The sequence below is a fragment of the Microchirus variegatus genome (assembly GCF_963457635.1).
Source record: "Microchirus variegatus genome assembly, chromosome: 16".
Lineage (NCBI taxonomy): Eukaryota > Metazoa > Chordata > Actinopteri > Pleuronectiformes > Soleidae > Microchirus > Microchirus variegatus.
The window spans coordinates 14,979,063-15,000,220 of NC_139817.1; the positions used below are offsets into that span (position 1 = coordinate 14,979,063).

The 21,158-nt window shown below is 39.5% G+C and overlaps 1 protein-coding gene across 1 annotated transcript; it reads right to left on the reverse strand.

Moving 5' to 3' along the window:
* Window positions 1–1,517: 1,517 nt before the first annotated feature.
* Window positions 1,518–20,951, reverse strand: LOC310937962 (putative cytochrome P450 120; the record flags this gene model as incomplete). The annotated part of the gene is made up of 11 exons (XM_083902352.1): window positions 1,518–1,679; window positions 7,484–7,571; window positions 13,112–13,239; window positions 16,035–16,145; window positions 16,239–16,383; window positions 16,724–16,847; window positions 17,089–17,228; window positions 17,406–17,441; window positions 17,598–17,682; window positions 18,416–18,493; window positions 20,762–20,951. 11 exons carry the CDS (start codon window positions 20,949–20,951, stop codon window positions 1,518–1,520), a joined length of 1,287 nt encoding a protein of 428 aa, XP_083758478.1.
* Between the last annotated feature and the right edge of the window lie 207 nt (window positions 20,952–21,158).

Consider the following 21,158-nt stretch of genomic DNA (forward strand, 5'->3'; position numbering starts at 1 on the left):
AGCAGTGGCGGTGGATTCCAACCACTTTGGCTCAGACTTTCAGTTTCATTGCAACCGTTCGACACCAAACGGGGATTTGTCTTGGTCAGACAATGTCATATTTAGGATTTTTTTGTTGGGCATTTCAAAAGGAAAAGATAAAAAACAAATATGTATGCCCCCCGCTTTTACATACCTTTCATGATGTGGTGATTCTTCAAATTGTTCAAGGAAAACCTTGTGTCCTATCTCCAGAATTCTTTGCAAAGTGAATACGGTGAAGGCTTAGACCTTGAGAGGAAAAGGAATCAGGAACATTCAGAATATTTCAGCTTTAGATTTCATGAGATAAAATAACTGCAGATGCTTTAATAAAACACTAAAAAAAAAATCCTAGTTTTTTTTTGAGCAGTTTTTACTGAAAACACGACACACAAACAGGCTGATACAACAACGGTGCACAATCTCTCAGAAACATCACAAAGGTTTCTACACTGTTTTTCTATGAATGATTAACAAAACCTACACAACAGAATACTGACTACACAATTGCATCAATAAATAAGCATTTTAAAACATGGTTATTTAGCGTACATGTTCAGTGGTGATTCATGAGCTAAATAATTATTCAAGTTACCAAAATTATTTAAAATGTAGGCGTGAGCTCTAAAATGCCTCCTGGCATCATTTACATGCGATTCAGATGGTGTGTATCACTGCCAACTGACTGAATGCATTTAAAAATAACCAGGTTAGTGTGTGTGTGTGTGTGTGTGTGTGTGTGTGTGTGTGTCAGCGAGGCACAGACTTGCATACTAAAGGGAGGCAAAACAGTGTCGGTATGACGAACTGTTGCTAAGCAGTGGTGGTTGCTAGGTGGCGGATGGGGAGGAGAGGGGGAGACAGGTTTGCAGTCCGTGATGGAATCTGAGGGCTTACCTCTGTGTGTGTGTGTGTGTGTTCTCCTTGATTTATTTGTGTGGTGCAAAGAAAAAAAAGAAGAAGCAATTTTTAGCTTATAAACACTGCAGCAAGTTTGGAGGTATATCATTTTGTTCTCACAAAAGGAAAATGATGTATATCAATTCAGCTGATGTATAAGACAAGTTAACCGCATTCACGTTTAATGAGCCAAACACTTCCTAATCTTTGTTAAGCCGGAATATATGACTCATTAGAAAAATGGCACTTGTCTTGCAGTGTCATGTTTAACAATGGAAGAATGAGTCATTTACTTTTGTCTCACACTCGACCATGATTGTGTTATAGCAGAAGCAGAATTATTGTTTTTGGTTTATTTTTACATTCATATATGCTGTAATTTTAATTATATATACACATGTATGTATATATATATAAATATATATATATAAATATGTATATGTATACATATATACATATATAAATATGTGTGTGTATATATATATATATATATATATATATACATATACACATACACACATATATATATACACACATATATTTCTGCAGGTATAATCACTAACAAAAATATATATATATATATACACAGCGCATCCCTATCTGGTGTCACTCTCGTCAGATCTGGTCTGATCCAGTCGCGTGAAAGACACGGTGGGGGGGTCGGCGGGCCGAGACACAGGCAGCCATTTGTACTCAAGGTCCTGTGATGGAGGGTCCAAACACCAGTGGTAGTGCTTTAACAGGTACATGCATACGTCCTGGCAGTGACACACACACACACACACGCACATGCACACAGAGAGAATTAACTTTACTTGACAGAGTTAAGAGCAGTTTTGCGGGGGTGTGGATGATTTCCTAATTTTACAGCAAAAACAAAAATGTGAAAACTAGCAGGCACTTGGCAGAGTGAGAGCATCCGCCAACGCTGAAGAATAGGTCTCCAACTTGCACAGCTACATTTCTGTTTGCCGTTTTACCAGATTTGAAAATAGCAAAAAGCAAAAAAAGCTGTGCGACACCTTCAAGCAGAAACGGAACATTGGGTTCTTTGTACACAGTTGTACACAGTAATGGCTCTTTATATACATGTTCACTGACTGTTTGTCAATGATTTCCAAAAGGGTGCTGGGTTTTTTCAGTCCTACACTTTAAATAATGTTAAAATACACACAGGTTTTCAATTCTTGTAATGCAATTTAGCATCAAATTACCATTAATTGTTATATTAATTTGTATTATTGATTATTATGGACAATTTATGGGTCATTTTGCAATGCACTCTAGCAAAGCAGAAACACTTCTTGAGTGTTGATCAGAATCTAAACCGAGCCATGTTATTATTGAGTTTGGCGGTAGCTGCTGTATATTTGCATCAAAATCATAATTTATTCTATTTAATACGAGATAAGTAGGTGCATCCAGAGCTCAGACGGCGCCCACCATTGACTGATAATCCACCGTTTATCATCTCTCAGTAACCAGCCAGTTACTTGCCCCACCCCCCCAACCCTGCACTTTATGAATGAAGATTATTTTCCTGATAGAGGGGGAGGAGCTGGACGGAGATGAAGGAGGGGGAGGGAGGGAATGGAGCAATGACGATGATGATGATGATGATGATGATGGTGGTGGTGGTGGTGATGATGGTGGGGGTGGGGAGGATGGAGAATGGGGGAATGATGAAGCGAGGAGGCGATGAGTCACATCTCTGACCCTGAGCCCTGCAGTCTACTTTTTACTCTGGTCACACCCTCCACACAGTGAGTGTGTGTGTGTGTGTGTACGTTTTTAGCATAAACACTGACCTTGTCAGGACCAGTAGTCCTCATGGAGACCAAAACCTGGTCTGAATGAGGCAGAACCATATTTCTGAGAAACTGGTTAAGTTTAGGGTTGACATTTGGTTGTGGTTAATTTTAGGGACAAAGCTTCATTTAGGCTGTCTGCAGTGTCCTTTAAAGGATAGCAACGTGGATTTATGTGTGAGTGTGTGTGTGTCTGTGTGGTCAGCTTACAGAGAGCCAATCAAACACACTTTAAAGAACAACTGGCCTGGTTTTTCAGCCACAGCAGAGCAGGTTACAGTGAAGGATGAGGTTCAGTGTGCACATCATTAGTGGGAAATGAACCTTAACAGTGTGATGGATAGTGTGTGTGTGTGCGTGTGCATGAGCATACATGCTGCTCAAACGTTTACTGCCGAATTCTTAGGGGTTGACTTCTGATTTCATTTACTCAGCGCTGTGTCTGTGTCTGTGAATGTGAATTAAATAGTTTTATTCTATTGGCCGATTCATTTATACATTTTTACAACAACAATTTACATTCGGTTTTGCAAAATACAGTCTTCTTTAATGCTACCATGTGTAATTTGTCACATGCTGCATTGGTAAGCAACAAATAACAGAGTTAATCTGCTGGAATATGAAATTAAATGGAATTAGAAGCAAATTTAGCACGTTTGAAGCACTTTTACAGCATCTAATTTAGTATTTGTATTTTTAAAAAATCAAAATATGATTACTTTAAGCCCTGGCAGGCAACATATTCTTAGCATTGTTGATGAATAGTTCCATTACAACCTTTCAGCATATAGTATTACCACACAATCTGAGAGAGAACTCGGACTCCTACAATTCTTCTTGGCCAGTTTATAGAGAGAAGAATAGCATTCTATTGGCTGCTCCACTGTGTTTTTTTTGCAGGCCAATTTTGTTTGGTTATATAATAAAATTGTCTGACGTAAACGGAGTCAGACAAAAAAAAAAAAAGAATGTGACATTACAGTTATGTATCTACAGAGCGTTCACCCTGGTTCACAGACTACATATGACGCATGTGTGTTTGTCTTCGCTCAAGCTCAAAGACGAGAGTCATAACCCCAAAACATACATAAAAAAACAACAATTTCTCCCATACCTAGTTTTCTACCAATCATCCCTGCTGCAGCTTTAAAGGTCCAGTATAGATGTGTATCTACAAATGTAATCATACACTTATATAAATGCTTTTGTTTCATAGTTTTAAAACAAGTCTTTTGCTGGGATCTTCCATTAAGTCTTCTTGCATGTTTTTTATTGTTTTTTTTTTATAGCAGCACAAATGGATAAACCATGTATTCTGTAGAGGAAGCTTGTTATGTAAAGAGTCGTTGTTCGGTGTCAACGTTTGGTGTCGCTGTTCGGTGACGTTGGTCGCTGTCATTATTCATTGCTAATGTTTGTTGTCCTCGCATCGGGACAACATCACGCTGAACGGCCATCGAGGACAGCCAACACCCCACCAACTGAGTAAAGTTACTGTTTTCAGTCAAAACACAAGCCTGATCCAGGAACATACCATTCCAAATTGTACTGTAATGTACCAAACTGAACCATACGGTGATGGAAACACAGCTACAGAAACCAAAAACCTGGTCATAAAGTGGTAGAAACTCATTTTTGAGGGACTGGTTAGGTTAAGAACTAAGATTTGAGTTTTTGGTCGGTTAACGTTAGGCATTTACTGGTTATAGTTAAGGTTAGGCTGTACAAATGAAAACAAGTTAGTGCAAGTCATTAAAAAGACAGCTGCACAAATCTGTGTGTGTGTGTGTGTGTAGGACTGAGTCATCCCTCTCTGTTGCTTTCTGGATAGCATGCAGATCCTTCCCTATTATGTGTGTATATATGCATGTCTTGCTGTTTTGGCTCTAAACACTGTGATGGGCAGACTGTGCTGTCTTAGTGATCAACCACAACCTCTGACTCAACGGATGACTATGTAGACTGTCGTCTCAAAATAAAACAGAACTACATTTGTGCATGAAGTGTTTGTGGAAAAACAGGCTTCATGGTGAAAATCGGTTAGATACACAACATTCAGACGTGGTGTTTACACCTGCTCTGAAAGATCTGGTCCCAGCAGCACTAAGTACAGCCTGTCACACCTGGCATTTAAATAAGTCCTGTATTTACCTCCTGTATGTGTCCACATGTGATTGGATATGGCTTCACTCGCACTGTAGTCAAATACACGCTGATGTCATGTCTGTTTGATGTTGTTAATGAGTCTGCTCTGTGTTAATGTGCTGCTTTGCATATTAACTGAGATAAGTGCAGGTTTACCACATGGTTTCAATTCTTTTATGGTGTTATTAACTGTGTACAAAAGGTAAATAAGAAATATTCTGGTGCTCATTTATTTTTAATATTCTTTTATTCCTTTGCTATTCGCTTGTGTATTTCCTTTAACATTTTAAAATGTCTTCATGATTCTGAGTGTTTGTATATAGTTTCTATTGCACCCTCAGTCACGCATTTTAAACCGCCTTTTTAAGTTCACAGTGAAACTGCTGCAGGTCAGACTAAGGAAGTGGTTTCTATCCTAAGGACTGACTGCATTCACGCATGCTCAGGAATGTGGCCACATGTGTCCTCACACCACCTTTCCAATGTGGTTTTTGTAATCAGATCTGAAGACACGGTATTCGGGTGTGATCAGACCTCTACCGTTAATGGACCACTCAGGTCAGATGCTATTTCCAGGTCTGAAAGGAGTCAGAGGATGCATTTAAACAAAGTTTAACAACTGTAACGAGGCACGACACAAGCCTCTTTAGTTAAACAGTGCCTCCTCTTTGATGTAACATTAGCATACCTGCCTAACTAGGTTACTTTCATAACCTAAGCAGCATCAGGCCAGGGCCAAGGAACATTTCATTAACAAAATTGGTGGGGTGGCAAGTTTAAAACTATGACATGACACTAAAACTCACTTATATATATATATATATATATATAGTGCTGTCAAACGTCAACGGTGTTCAACAGCATCAACTGCCTTTAACGGTGTCAATGTTAACGCACAACGCGTTTCCATGGCGACTGAAAGGAAAAAGACACGTGTGACGTCATGTTTACGTGACTCCGGATTGTTAAAATTAGTCTGTAAAGTAACGCTAAACTTTAAAAACAGAGGGACACATATGCAGTACACAGGTACGCTGGTTATTTGTAGCGTTGCTTTTTCCGTTTAATAAACAGACCGGTTCCAGTTCGACTGTAGGCGCGCTAATGGCGCTAAAAGGAGATAATGCAGCTTACCCAGCTAAGTGGTAAACGGTGCCTAGACTCGTCATGCGCATCTTTTTCCGGTCAGTCGTCATGGAAACGTGTCATGCGTTAACCTATTGCACAGCACTAATATATACACATACATACATACAAGTTTCCAAACATGTTGTGCAGAGGCACAGGTTTTAGAAGGCATAGTAAGTGACAGCTGTGTCAGTGATCTGCTGCGTCATGTGCATCACTGATAGCGTACAGCGTCGGCTGTGGAGCCAAATTACCATAATAATATATTTTATTTTTATTCCTAAGTACTCAACCACATGGCAAGACTCTACAGAGCGAACCAGTGCATAAATAGCCCTGCCAATACTTCACAGTGAAAAAATGAAGGACTAAAACAACCAGAATGTGTTGCATTTGTACCATTTTCAACAGATATTTATAAAAACTGTGACTAAGGATACATTGTTACTCATTAGCTCAAGCAGGAAAAAAGGCAGGATCTATTATCAAGAGGCGAGTCTCATGTGGGCAGTGTGGCTGCTCTAATCCAACATATGATTGAAAAACAAGATGTTATGCAACACAAATGCCATATATGGTGTCAAACTATTTCTTTATGGGGACCGCAACTTAATTACATGCATGTTATTTAAAAAAATGTAAATCTTGTAAATGGGAATTGTTTAGGGGACACAAACACACACACAAAACAATACCCATCTGTGGATCTGAACCCAGCCTTTGAGAATCACTGGTGTATAAGATTTCAATTAAATATCATTATTATTTAATATTTTTCTTTTTAGTCTGCACAAGTTAAGACTGTGATTAATGAAAATCAGAGGGAATCCTTTCAACTCTATCTTAGAGACTTCCAGGTACCACCTTGGGGATCCCCCAGCTGTGGATGCAGCTGTTATTTTCAGGCTTGTTCCACACCTGCACTCCCCCAGTGTCATGACTCACACACACCTGTTTCCAGAGAAAACACCCCCTACATGGGAAATACATCTCTCCTTCGTGTTGCCACACCTCTCTCATCTTCTCATGCCTTAAATAGGCTGTGCATGCATGCGTGTATGTCTGTTTTTTTCTATGTATCTCACGAGATGTGCGATGGTGGCTATGGTGAACGTCACCGTGGGGAAGGGTAGGTGGTTTAAACACAACAATCTGTATCTGGACTCTGTTCTCACACTGCGCCACACACACACACAAAAAAGCCTTTCATCATTCCCATGAGCACTGCTCTATTTACTGAATGGTTGGGGGATGGTTCACCTCTCTCTACTGGTTTCTCTCTCATCAAATACTGCAGCAGGTTCTCCACTTGCTTTCTAAATCTCAGCAGCTCAAATTAAAAATACAATCAGAGCCGAGGCAGCTCAGAACATGGTGTCTGTTTCTCTGCCTATAAAGAAAATGTACTGACTGCAACAGAACGTCACGGATAGAGAAATAACCTCAGTGTGCATTTACTCTATGTTTGTGTGAAGAGTCACCTTGAGGAAGACGTCAGCAAGTTTAGACCCAATGCAGCTCCTGGGCCCACTGCCGAACGAACACAGTAGATGCTCCTGGCCTGCATTCCTGCAGAGGCAAAAACACAGTTGCATGGTTTTGTCACAGATGACCATGAGATATAACCATAAAACTCACTTTTTTTTAACGTTTTCATATCTCCGTTTGGTGAATTTAACAAAAGTGCCAAACAATCAGGGCATTCACATATGTGACATCACAGGCCACTTCATTAGGTGCACCTGCTCAATGACTAATAAATGCAAATATGCAAGTAGCCAATCTCATGGCAGCAACTCAATGTATTCAGACATGGTCAAGAAGTTTTAACTGAGCATGGAAATGTGGAAGAAAGGTGGTTTAAGTGACTTAGAAATGGCATGCTTAGTGCTGCTCAGAATCAGGAATAACCATCTCTAGGGTTTAGAGAGGACAGTCCAAAAAGAATTAACAGCCAATAAGTGGTATTTCTCTGGATGAAAATGCTGTGTTGATGCAACAGGATGTCTAGACTAGATGGAAAGGAAACTACAACAGTATGCAGAAGACTTTTTTTAGGTGTCATGTGTACCTAATAAAGTGGCCAGTGTATGCAAGTATGTACAGTCATGTCTGAAAGACCATAACAGACTTCTATTTTATCACTTTTAAAGAACCAGTGTGAGCATGGAGCATGAAACAGACAAAACCCAGTTCAAAGGTTTTCAGTTAAAGGGTTAAAAATAGGACCCCGTTTGACCTCTGACCTCAACGTAGTCTTAAATGACCCGGAAGGTGCACAACAACAACAACAACACCGGGGAAAGGAGTGACATGTCTGAAATCTTCCAGTGTAACTGCTTTTCAAAAATACATTTATGAATAAATAAATGAAAGGATGTTGGTTCCACGCCAGCAGGTTTTTCAACAGCCTGCTGATGCAGTCTCTCGCTTTCTCTCACCACTAATGCATCCTGTCTTCCTGAAACCTGAGCTCTGATTAAAGACACAGGAAGCATTAGCCACGCGCATGTACAGTCTGGGTCCGGTGTGTGTCTGTGTGTCTGTGTGTGTGTGTGTGTGTGTGTGTGTGTGTGTGTGTGTGTGTGTGTGTGTGTGTGTGTGTGTGTGTGTGTGTGTGTGTGTGTGTGTGTGTGTGTGTGTGTGTGTGTGTGTGTGTGTGAGAGAGATTTAAAGACACAAAGCGAGAAAGGAGAATATTAGTGTTCTCTGCAGCATCTGTCTAACGCTTTAATGTACTCTTAGGCCCCATCCTGAGACGGTGAGACTGGTAGTACATAATGCAGTCTTGTAAGTCTTACCAAGCATTTCAGCATGACATTATAACATCGAATATGCTGAGTGCGATAGGAAATGAATCAGGCGGGAGAAAAAAAAAAAAACATTTTACAGCATAAGTGTTTCCTTCCTCGACAACGTGTAACGAGTGAGTCGTGTGAAGTGCTTTCACTGTACAGACGGGATGTTAGAGAAATGAGACATGTTTTTTTTTTCCCTCTTTGACAACAGAAGAAAATACTTTAAAATCATCTATAACATCCATGGTCAAATTCAAGCTTTAGAGTGTGTTGTAATCATATGAGTAGCAGAAAATAGACATGACTACTACTATGGATTTTTCTAGTTTTATTAGTCAAAAAGCAGACAACATAAGTGGTAAAATGCTTATGTTTGGTGTTTTTGGCTGAGAATTTAAACCTGGTCTGGTGTCGTGATAAATAGAAGTGGATTCCCTGACCAATAAGAGCCTAATGGATGAGCCTAAATCTTAATATATGTAGCTATAGACGTTCTCCTTTTCTACTTGAGTACACTTGAAAAATAGCTAAAAGAAAATAGTGGCAAGTGTCAAACAACAGATCAACTAACAGAAACATGTGAGACTGAATGGTTATTTGCTTATATTGGTAGGATGCTACACACTCTGTTCTATACAGGGATCAGAGATCAATTCTTCATCAAAGCGGGTTATTTAACAATGATCTGACAGTATTACTTGATATTAAATATAAGTAAATATTGCTCAGTTTGCGTTCAAATACTCGTCTTTCTTCACAGATATTTGTATTATTCATTAATGAATCCATCTGTATGAATTAAATCTGACTTTCTCTTTGTTTTATGTTGTAGTCCCCTGTTCAGATTGAATGAACCAGCCTCGCATAATCAGTGCAGGAATTGACATACACTATATGGACAAAAGTATAGGGACTGTAATGATGTATTCAAATACATATACTGTACTTTAGCTTCTACTCTTCTTGGAAGACTTTCCTCAAGATTGTGAAGTGTTTCTATGGGAATTTGTGCTTTGTTAATTTTTTAGCACATCGATGATGTCACACACCGATGTCAGACGAGTTCATCCCAAAAGTGCTTGATGGGGGTTGAGGTCAGATCAGTCAATTTTGACACCAAACACATCACAACCATGACTTTACAGTCCTTGCTTTGTACTTTGGTATGATGATTAGAACATAACATACATATATGTGTATTTCATGCGATCAGCTGGTTCATTCAAACAGGTAAACACACTGAATATAAACATACACAAGAGAGGATCACTTCCTGTTTTTATATTTCACTAAAAGCAGCAACAGCTCTGGTTTTTATCCATTTCTGATTCACTTATCTAAAGCCAGAGTCTGTGCGGTGTTTGGCTAACAGGATGTTAACTTGCTGGCTTTGTTATTTGCTTTTAAGTGGAAAAACACACACACATACATGACAAACACACAACGGCAGCTGATATATTATTGTATATATAGAGAGAGACACTGTACACAATGTATCGCACACACACACACACATAAACGATGTCGTTAAAGGGTAGTTACTGAAGGTGGGCTTGTTATGGAAGAGGACTGCAGTCGTTAAATTAAACAGCCAGGTGGCAAACAGAGGAGCCGGGCAACTATCAAGGCTGACAGGAAAAGTAGTCTCCAGGAAGACGGACAGATGGAGACGCAGAGGAAGAAGAAGAAGCAGGGAGGAGGAAAGAGAAGATAAAGGGAAGGATGGAAACATGACGAGAACACACACACACACACACAGATAATTAAATCAACCTGAGGCAAATTCAGCAGCTTGAGCAGTAGTTAAGAGAAACAACTGGTGAACACACACACACACACACACACACACACACACACACACACACACACCCCCCCCCACACACACACACACACTGTGCAACTGCAACACTTGAGAAAATTGGACCATGTTCCTTTAACAGTTACCGGTTTGTCCCTCAACGAATCAAAAAAAAATAATGTGTTTTATTTTCATGAAATGGACTTTTGTGGGCACAGAGTGTTGAACAATAACAGCCAAAAAGGTAATCCTGGAAAACACGTCAAACACTTTTAAATCAGCGGATATTGACAATTACGATGATAAGGATTTTAGATTTTCACTCCTGAGGTAAAATTGTGGATCTAATGTAAAAATACTGGAAATTTAGCCTGTGTTATCCTGCATTTAGGGCTGTGACTAATGATTATTTTTTTCTTAATAATGGATTAATCTGTCGATTATTCTCTTATTATCAAGTGATTGTTTTAGTCAGTAAAATTTTCCACAAATCAGAAAATATTCACTTTTAAGAACCCAAAAATCTTTTAATTATTAAAAAAATACTCAAACTGTAAAATTAAAGGGTGCAATTTGGACTTCAAAAGTAAATGGTTCCCTCCAGCTCTAATATTTTTGACTACAGGATCAATTTTTTTTTTTTTTAAATTGTCAGTTTCGCTTACTATATAAATATAATTACCAGACGACTAGGATTTTAAAACATTGGAAAAGATGGTAGCTATGCCTTGAATGGTTCTACACACTAGATCAGATTAGCAGAGGACAAGGATCGTCGTCTACAAATCACTAGATGATGTTATCTTTCATTATCAGTAATAACAAACGTACGATACATCACATTTCAAAAACCTTTCTGAATATTTTATGACACATCTCTGCATCATATTTTTTATGCAAGAAAGACAATCTTCCTCTGACTCATTTTCCTCCCAACCCCAGCCCATCCTGCAGTGCACACACACACACACAGAGAGAGAGGAGGGAATCCCCATTGGTAAAATGGGGTGTGAGGTGGCCAGTTACCATGGCAGCAGCTACCTGTCTATTCATTCATAGACTTCTCTCTCTTTTTTGCAGCCCAGTGATCTTCTACATAAACCTGAGTGACTTTTAACACATCCATTACAAAATCAATACTGCAATCTATACAAGTAAATCTAATGATATCTATTCCTTTTTTTTCCTTTTCTTTTTATAAACGGCGAATGTGAATCACTTGTGATAAGATATTCTGTAGGGAGAATAAATGAATAACACAAAGAAGCAAAAATCTGACCAGAGACAACGCACACTGGGGTGGTGAGGCTTTGTCTGTAAAAAATAATACATTTTTTTATTCCTAAAGAAGCTATTTTTAGACACAGTGTTCGGAGAAGAGCAGGAGAAAGAGAGTAATCCCCTCCTTTAGCATATTATATTCACCGCTATAATGATTTAAACCAGTGAAAATGAATTAAATAGAAAAGATTCCATCAAAAAATAAGGGGGTTTGATGGATGCGTTTGGAAAAAGGGAAACCCCAAATTAAAAAAGGGCATTTCCTGTTTTTAATCACAGCGCCACAACGGGAGGAAAACACGGAAAAGCGCGATAGGATCTTCTCTGACTCTCTGTGTCCCAGCCCACTCCACAGGGCATCACTCTCCCCCCATCAGCCACACACACACATGCAGAGAAAATTGGTGAAGGATTGTGTCAGGTGACTTGGTTTCCATGGCAACAGCTACTTAAATACATACATTCACAAATGTGCCGCCTGCACTGTCTGCACCTGAATGAACGAACATGAATGAGAATGAAAGAATGAAGAGGATGAATAGGAAAAAAAAATAAACAGATGATTGAATGAGAGATTTAGTGAAGGAGGCACCAGATGGGGAGGAAAGGAAGCGAGTGAAGGATGCTGACATGAAGATGTTTGTCCTTAACCGTCTCTTTGCGGTTAAATCAAAGTTGGATTATTTTTTATTCAGACTGATGTGAATATTTCTTTATATACAATTCTTATAATTATCTTTTTAAAGACAGAGTAGCTGTAGCAAAACCTAATTTACCTCCAGGGATTGTGAAGGTATTTTTTTTTCTCTACTCTACTCTTATTCTGAATCTCATTTATTTATTTGGTCCTCAAATCCTCGCCGTCTGTGAGAGTAATCAGGTCAGTTTTGAGCACTCTGGCGCCGCTCGTCTATCGTGCATCGGTTGCTACAGTAACGACGTAGGCGTATGTATGTACAGGACGATTTCTCCCCCCGACACAAAATCATAAATAAAGCTTCACAGTCTAGACCCCCAGACAGAGTAGATTACCGAGTCCCCCGTCGTAAAGAGCTCAATGTCGTTGTGTTGTTTGTCGTCTGTGAAACTTGTGTGTACATATTTTTATATGTCTTTTTTCCTACTATCTACTACAACTCTGGTACTTCAAGTAGAAAAGCATATTAAAAGTCCATTTTGTCCAAATAAAAACTCATAAAACAGAGAAGACTCAAATTCAAACTCCTCCTCACCTGCCGCTCCATCTCTCCGGCTGGAAATCGTCCGGCTCCTCAAACACCTCCGGGTCACGGTGGACACCGTGACTGATGTAAACGACGCCGTTACCTTTGGGGACATGAAAACCAGCGAGGGTGGAGTCCTATGCACAAACAGAGAGAAGAGGAATTCATATTTAGATCACATAATATTATGATTATTATTATTTTTAAATCAACAATCTCTGCTGCTGCCTTTTTATCTCTCCACTGATGCCTAGTGTTTGCTCATTGTGTGAATGGTTGTCTTCCTCTTCTTTCTATTATCTCTCTATAATGTTGTAAAGGTTTCTGCCTCACCAAGTACAGTGCTTTGAGATAATGTATGTTGTGATTATGTCATTTTCAAAATGATCTATTCATTTTCTGACAGGACATTCAATGATTTCTCACAGTTAAATGTTTTAGGATTTTGAAGCAACAATTAATGAAAAGAAAAGACTGTGAAATTCTATTGTGTGTCAAAATAGGCCTTTGTGATATGGCTACAGTCCAGATAATGAGACAAATCACAATATAGAACATTTTCTCCACATTTAATTAATAATGGTTAGTAATAAAAACATGGAACGTTTAATTTCACACAATCACATTTTCAAAATTAAAAGGGTTCATAGTTGTTTATTTAGTTCGAGTTGAGAATGTTGTTTTATGACCCAACAATCATTAAACATTATTGCCCGCTCTCACAAGTTACAGCTCCAGTGTGGAACCTCTATTGCCCCTTGTTGATTTCAGAGTAATAACCAACACACTCTGCTGTCTTTTAAGACCCTATGTTGTCTTAACTTATTTCCTCTCCTTTTCTCCTACTCTCTCGCGTGCATGCACACCCGCACACAGTTCAGGGAAGCAATTTATGGCATTTTCAATATCACACTGTCACGATAAATAATTGTCCTACTGCATGTCCAGGCTTATTTTATAATGGTAGAATCCACTTCTGAATCTTTTGTGGGTCCCTCTTGGTGTTTTCAGCCATAATGACGCTGTATAATGCTATAATGTCAACAAAGAAAGATGTACTTATGATTATTCAGCATTGTGTTAACCCATTTGACAATAACTGAATGTAACAGACCTTTGTTTACATTTTAAAGTTACAAACTACACCTTTAAAATAACTGTGTATTCATCAAATGTGGGAGAGTATGACTTATTCTGACAAAATTCCATTTGACACAACACATACACATATTTACAGCACTTGTAAAAAAAAGTAAATAATTAAACCTGCTTTACATTAAAACGCATGAAAAATAACTACTTTGCTTTTGCAGATCAAGGGCACCAACGCTGGAAAACAAGTGCAATCATACATTGATTTTAACGTGTTATATAGCTAATGGCTTTTTGACCCAAATATAAATGGGAGACTCCTGATTTTTTGCTTGAATGAAAACTATGACTCGATTTTAAATGAAACTTCCTGAGCCGAGCCACCTTGGGGGCAAAAATCCACTTACTCAATGGGTGCCCTTTTAATTCACCTTTTCACTTCTTCCATTAGTAGCTGCAATAATGGGCTTCTGGAGGAACATGTTTCACCGTTTCTCTTCTCTCTGCACTGCTTCTCTCATTTCTCTCCGCCTCTCTCTCTACTGGAGTGGAAAATCGTATACAAATCTCATTCTTTCTTTCGTTCTCCCCGAGAGATGCAAGCTCATTCATTCTCTCTCTCTCTCTCTCTCTCTCTCGCTCTCTATGAGGTGCTCTTAGACACATTCAGGTTGTTAAGCTACTGCATGTCTTGGTTCCACCTGATCGAGCGTCTACTTTTTCCACCTGGTTGTGCATACTGATAATGCTTCTCCTTTTTTTGCACACACCTACGTACACATAGAAACATCACATCTGATTAACTCAAACCTGATCCAACAAAAATCCAGATTTTTTATGGCTTTGCAATTCTTCTTTGTGTGTTCTTCTTTGTGTTCTCTAAATGTTATATAAATAAAATGTGTTTCCTTTTGTGTGGCAAATGATTTGGCTTTTTGGCATCACCGGTGCACATCACCCCTCAACCACCGGCCCCAGCCACCACCTCCTTTCCTTCCCTCCTGCCTTCCTGCCTTCCTGCCTTCCTTCCTGCCTTCGTGCCTTCCTTCCGGCGGGGGAAAAGCCAGTCAATCATGGAGACAGATCAATGCCTCTGATTGGGCGGTTGCATAAGCTTGTTTGATGAGGTCACAGCGATCAACAATAGCCCATGTGGGGGGGGATTGGAAAACAAGCAAGCAGCCAGCCACAAAGCAATATTTTAATTTAAAGTACGATCCTGCTTTCATGTCAGGATGGAGAGTAAAAGAACAACAAACCAGTAATTGTTTAACTGATGAAGCCAAATCATGTGCATGTGAGATAGAAATATAAATATTTGGGTGGAAAAAGGGCGTTTAAACCTGTTTTTGGGCACTCAACAGGTAAACTACTAAAAACAAGCTGAACAATGATGCAAAATACAATTCAAAATCACCATATAACATTGACCAAACTGGTATGTATTGCACCACTGGTATATTGCACTGAAAAATGATCCTGTCCACCCGTCTGTAGGTCTCAGTACTGCACTGAGTAATGTTCACTGAGGAGAGAGGACCTGACAGGGGAAGAGACTTTCATCTATACTCATGTGTTGCCACCTAGAGGAGAGGAAGGCAACGCACAACCACAACAAAACCAAAAACTTTTTTTATGCTGTTCTCATAATTACCACCCACCACCATATTTATTGTTTGTGTTTATCTCTGATGTAGAGCACTTCATCACAGTTTCAGCTGTTGTTGTTTTTAAAGTGTTTTTTCTATGTTTTAAGCTACTGTGATGATGACGAGTTCCACAAAATTACACTCGATTTCAAAACACCAAATACATGAAAACTACCTGATCCTGGTCCTACCTGATCAGCTATTCTGCGCCCTCCAATGAAAGGAGGCCAGAGTCTCTGCACCTCCAGCAGCACTCTGTGCAGGTAATCAGGGTCTTCTCTCGCTCGCCGACATGTCTCCTCCTGAAAAAAAAAAAAATATTGGGTAAATTTACTGAGCTTCAAAAGCTTGAGTTTATGTTACTATTTGTGTTGCGTGTGAGTTTGTGTGTGTACCTGTTTGTTTCCACCGAGTGCCAGAGTGAAGGAGGTGAGCAGCGACGCCACAGCTTTAGGGATCAGAGCTGAGATGAAGAGCAGGAGATGCTGTGAGGCAGCGCTGGAGTCAGGCAGCGGCAAAGAGCCAAGAGAGCCGACGAAACTAAAGAGGGAAATCTGCTGTTTTAAGTGGATAATGATATTGTATTCACTCAGAAACAATGTGCCTGAGAACTACAAATATATATTTAGGAAATATGCAATATGGAAATATAAGAGTGGAGAAAGTTGTGAAAGAGTGTTTACATCCTTTCTGGTATATAAAGGCCACCATAGTTCTCTATTCACTTGGGAAAGGGAGGGATGGGCATGCTGTAATTTAACCATTAGATGTCACTTACTCTTAAACACTGGACCTTTAACTATCAAATAGTATAACTGTACTTTAATAGTGTATTTTCCTGTAACAGCTGTGTATGTGAAACACAAAAATGCAGTCTCACCCCTCTTTGTCATTCTCCAGTTTGTCTTTGATGATGTCCATCAGTTTGTCTCTGGCGTCCAGAGCGGTGGAGAAACCCGATGACCACAGAGGAACCTTCATGTTCACTGGGGCAGAGATCAGGCCTGCACGGGGCAGAAAAAACACACAAATATGGAAAACAAACAATTCAGTGGACTTTTGTGCAATGTTGAATTGCAAAACAAGAACAAGCCATTTTAACAAGTTTGTGAGGAAGAGGTTTTGAGAGTGAGCAACCATCTTACAACAGCTGTGCTGCCATTTGAGATAAATTCAACAACCGGTTATGCAACAAGTTGTGGTTTTTGTGTGTTGTGTGTTTAAAGCACATCTCTGTGTCCGTACCATGCCAATGCTGAATGCACAGCTGCATGATTTTCTGGAACAGTTCAGGCTGCTCCTCCGCTCGTACATTCAGAAACAGGCCCAAAACCAACTCTGTCCCCAGGCGCTTGAAGACAGTGTAGACACACTCTGGCTGCCCACTACACAAAACAGTCACAAAAATGTATTTACACACATTAATTTAACTTTCCTAACATGATAATATACTGCAAAAAGAAAATGTGGGGACTGTGGCAGATGGCAAATATGAACCTAAATGTATAACAAATTACATATAAATGTCAATACTTTCATTGGAGCTTTAATTTAGGTGTTACCTGAGAGAGAGGTCCTTCAGACAACGCACAGACACACTGTAAGAAAAAAGGACCAAAAAAACAAAACAAACACTTTTTTCACATTTCTTGTTATTCCAACATTCTATTAAAAAAAACATGAACACAAACAACCACAAGCATGACTACACAACACTGTCAGAGGCGCCTGACTTCACACATGACTTTCCCCACCTGCTGATAAAATCACGTTGTGATTCCAAACACCTTCCTGTAAACAGGCTGGTGAGGGACAATCGCAGCAGACAAGCCTCTTCACCTGCAACACAGCAGTGCAGTCTATGGTGTATATGCACATAAATTACTATTAATTACATTAATAACAAGTCTGTGAGCCACACACTCTGCATTGTTTAAGCCTTCTTGGCCCTCAACCCAACAAAAAGTGGGTAATAAATTAAGTCTACCAGTTTCCTGTGTGAAGTCAATCAGGAAGTAAGTATGAGTAAGTACAAGTGTACAGGGAAATGAGCTTTGACTTCCCATTTGATTTGTAGTTAATGGCCTCAATTGTTAGTTTCAGGTATTCTTCAATAGAATGTAATGTAAATATTTTTTGTAAATGATGTTCCCATTTAGAGGAGAATTAAGGATTAAGCACAACACATATTGTCCAATATGAGCCTGGTTGCCTGTGATTTCTGTGAACTTCTGTTTGTAAACTGTAAACATGGGTGCCGCCCAAATGTCAGGGCTTGTACCTTGATCCAATCTAGTCGATTTCCTTTGGTTGAAAATACTATGAAATAGCCACCAGTTTACAAACTGACACATTTTTCCTGATCTGCTTGTCTCAGAGTAATATTTGTTTAAACTTCATCTTCTATTCAAACTGACATTCAGGTTTTGAATTTCATTTATGTTTTGAATCAACAACTTCCTGACTGCTTCTGTTACCCACTAATCAAATGAAAGGTAAGGCAGAAATACTGATATTTGAGCATATAAGAACCACTTCAGATGCTGTCTTTGTGTGTGTGGGTTTATTTTACCATTAGTGGTGACAATAGTGTCACCATACATGTTGGTCATCAGGTCAGTGGGATCCTTCAGAAACAAGTTGGACTTCTCTGAAACACAACACATGACTCAATTACATCCACCAAAACACAACATAACAAATACAAGAAAACTCCCTTTTCTTACAGAATCCTAAGTGAGGGCAGTCAACAACCCTAAACCAGGGATCTCAAAATCAAATGACCACTGAGCATCTAGTCTGGTCAGTAGGGGGCCGGTCAAGTGAAAGAGTAGAGGTGGGCAATACAAGCTTAAAATGATATCATGATTTTTCCATCACGATATAGCAATGTCAATATTTGTAATGATATGTCACAGTATTTCAAAATAAAAGCATATGTGTTGATATCCATTGGAGGGCCATATGAGGCTACAGACTACAGATATGCAGTGGGCCCTTAAAACCGATTCCCAATTGGGCGACCCTGAGAGATTCTTCGTAAAGAATTCATAACCAAGTTTGTGTGAAAAGTGAAACTTGAGAATATATTCACGCTGGGCAATTAAACAGCAGAATCATATTTTAATGTGACAAACACAGCTCAAATAACAACTAAATTACGTATTACATATGAAACTTCGCAAGGAACCAGTGCGTAACACACTAGCCACATTTCTGGATCTGACGATCAGACACTTCGGCCAAAACACACTTAATAAAACGGCTTAAATGAAAGCTGAGACTCCGCTACGACAAAGCATTATGGAGATAAAAGCCAAATAATAAAGACAATAGAAATTGGTTCGCAGAACGACAACTGTAAAATTAATCTCACCTTTGATGTTTATCTGTGAAAATATATATATTTTTTTCAGTCTACACAAAACACAGGCAGTCAGACGGACTTTCTGTTATACACTCAAAACATTCCGTAACGACTCTAGTGGAAGCATTACTGGCAGCAGCCAGTCGTGTCACATCCGTGCGTTCTGCTTCTTCTTATTGGTTAGCCATTTGTGAGCAAAGATGTCAATCAAAATTTCGAGACAATAGCGTCCTTCTATTGGCTGTAAGGAGATACATGCCAACAGAGAGACACAGCTCAGTCGAGCCATCTGGTGTTAAATTTTAGACTGGAAAAACATCGAATTATGATTAGGAACTTTGAAACAATGCCATAAACTGCTTTATTGAACACTATAGGGATATCAAAGTGCAACAAGTAGTTTCATACATTTTGTGGTTGCAGCGATATACTCATTTCATTATGAGTGTGCACAGACCTACAAAATAGCCTGAGGCCTTAAAGGGCTAACATGCAGATATATATTTCATGTGGGTTGTACGGTGGCCAACAGGGGCAAACCCCAAAACACCTGCAAATAAGAAAAGGCCAGCAAGTAACAAAACGCCAGCAAATAACAAAACGCCAGCAAATAACAAAACACCAGCAAGTAACACAACGGAAGTGCTCCGGGTCTGTGGGGGCGCTGTCGTGCAGGTCTTCGACCAACCTGTTGACTCGCAGTGTTCCAAGTAAACTTTTTTTTTAATAAACTTTATTTAAACTTTTCCAGTACACATATACACATATACAAAATACCTCAAAGGGAATATAAAATTGCATCTCGTCATTTAGAAAGGATACCTCGATTGTAACCTTGCCTTCATTGCCTTGTTGTGATTGATTTGTTTTCACCGTTGTATTTATTCTCAACAAAGCCTTGTTGATTGTATTTATTTTATTTTAGTTTTGATAAATAGATCTACGAGATGCAATTTTATATTCCCTTTGAGGTATTTTTATATGTGTATATGTGTACTGGAAAAGTTTAAATAAAGTTTATAAAAAAAAAGTTTACTTGGAACACTGCGAGTCAACAGGTTGGTCAAAGACCTGCACGACAGCGCCCCCACAGACCCGGAGCACTTCCGTTGTGTTACTTGCTGGTGTTTTCTTACTTGCTGGTGTTTTGTTATTAGCTGGTGTTTTGTTATTAGCTGGCGTTTTGTTATTTGCTGGCCTTTGGGGGTTTGCAGTGCGTTTGCCCCTGTCGGCCACCGTAGGGTTGTACTTAATTAATAATATGGTTGTTATTATCCTCTTTCAATGGGGGATAACCCACCGCCACGACTCTCTCACATGACAAGCTCACACTAATCCCAGAATGAGTTTTATTCCATATAGGGATAATTCTCCTTTTGTTCCCTCTGCCTAAAGGCTGAATAATCCTGAGGCAGATGACACAAAGAAACTTTCATTTGCACCAATTTGTCCATATATGAATGACACAAACTAGCTTTTAAAGTAAACTTAGAGATGTACAGTAGACATTGGGACACCTGTAGCGTCAGTAACAGGTTAATGTATCCTCACCACAGAGCAGCTCTCTCATTCCCTCCACTGAGCAGATGAAGGCGGTGGGTCTGTTCAGTAGGCGACTCAGGAACACTCTGCCCCCGTGTTTGTCCATCTTCTGCCGGTAGAAGCTCACCGGGTCCCGGTAAAAGTCAAGGGACTTGTCGCCGAGCAACGACACACCTGCGTTTCCTGGTAGTTTGGACATTCGGGGTCACGATGAGAGTGCACGATGCGGTTTAACCCGGTTTAAAGTTGAACACGGACAATGACACAATGATTTAAACGTGACATAAATCGAGTCCAGTCTCAAAGTAACCACTGCCTTTCAATTATTCGCAATTTAGGTTGTTTTAGTGACAGAAATCGAGGTTAAATGCTGTTGCTCTCCGTGTTGTTTGCAGTTTTCTCCGGC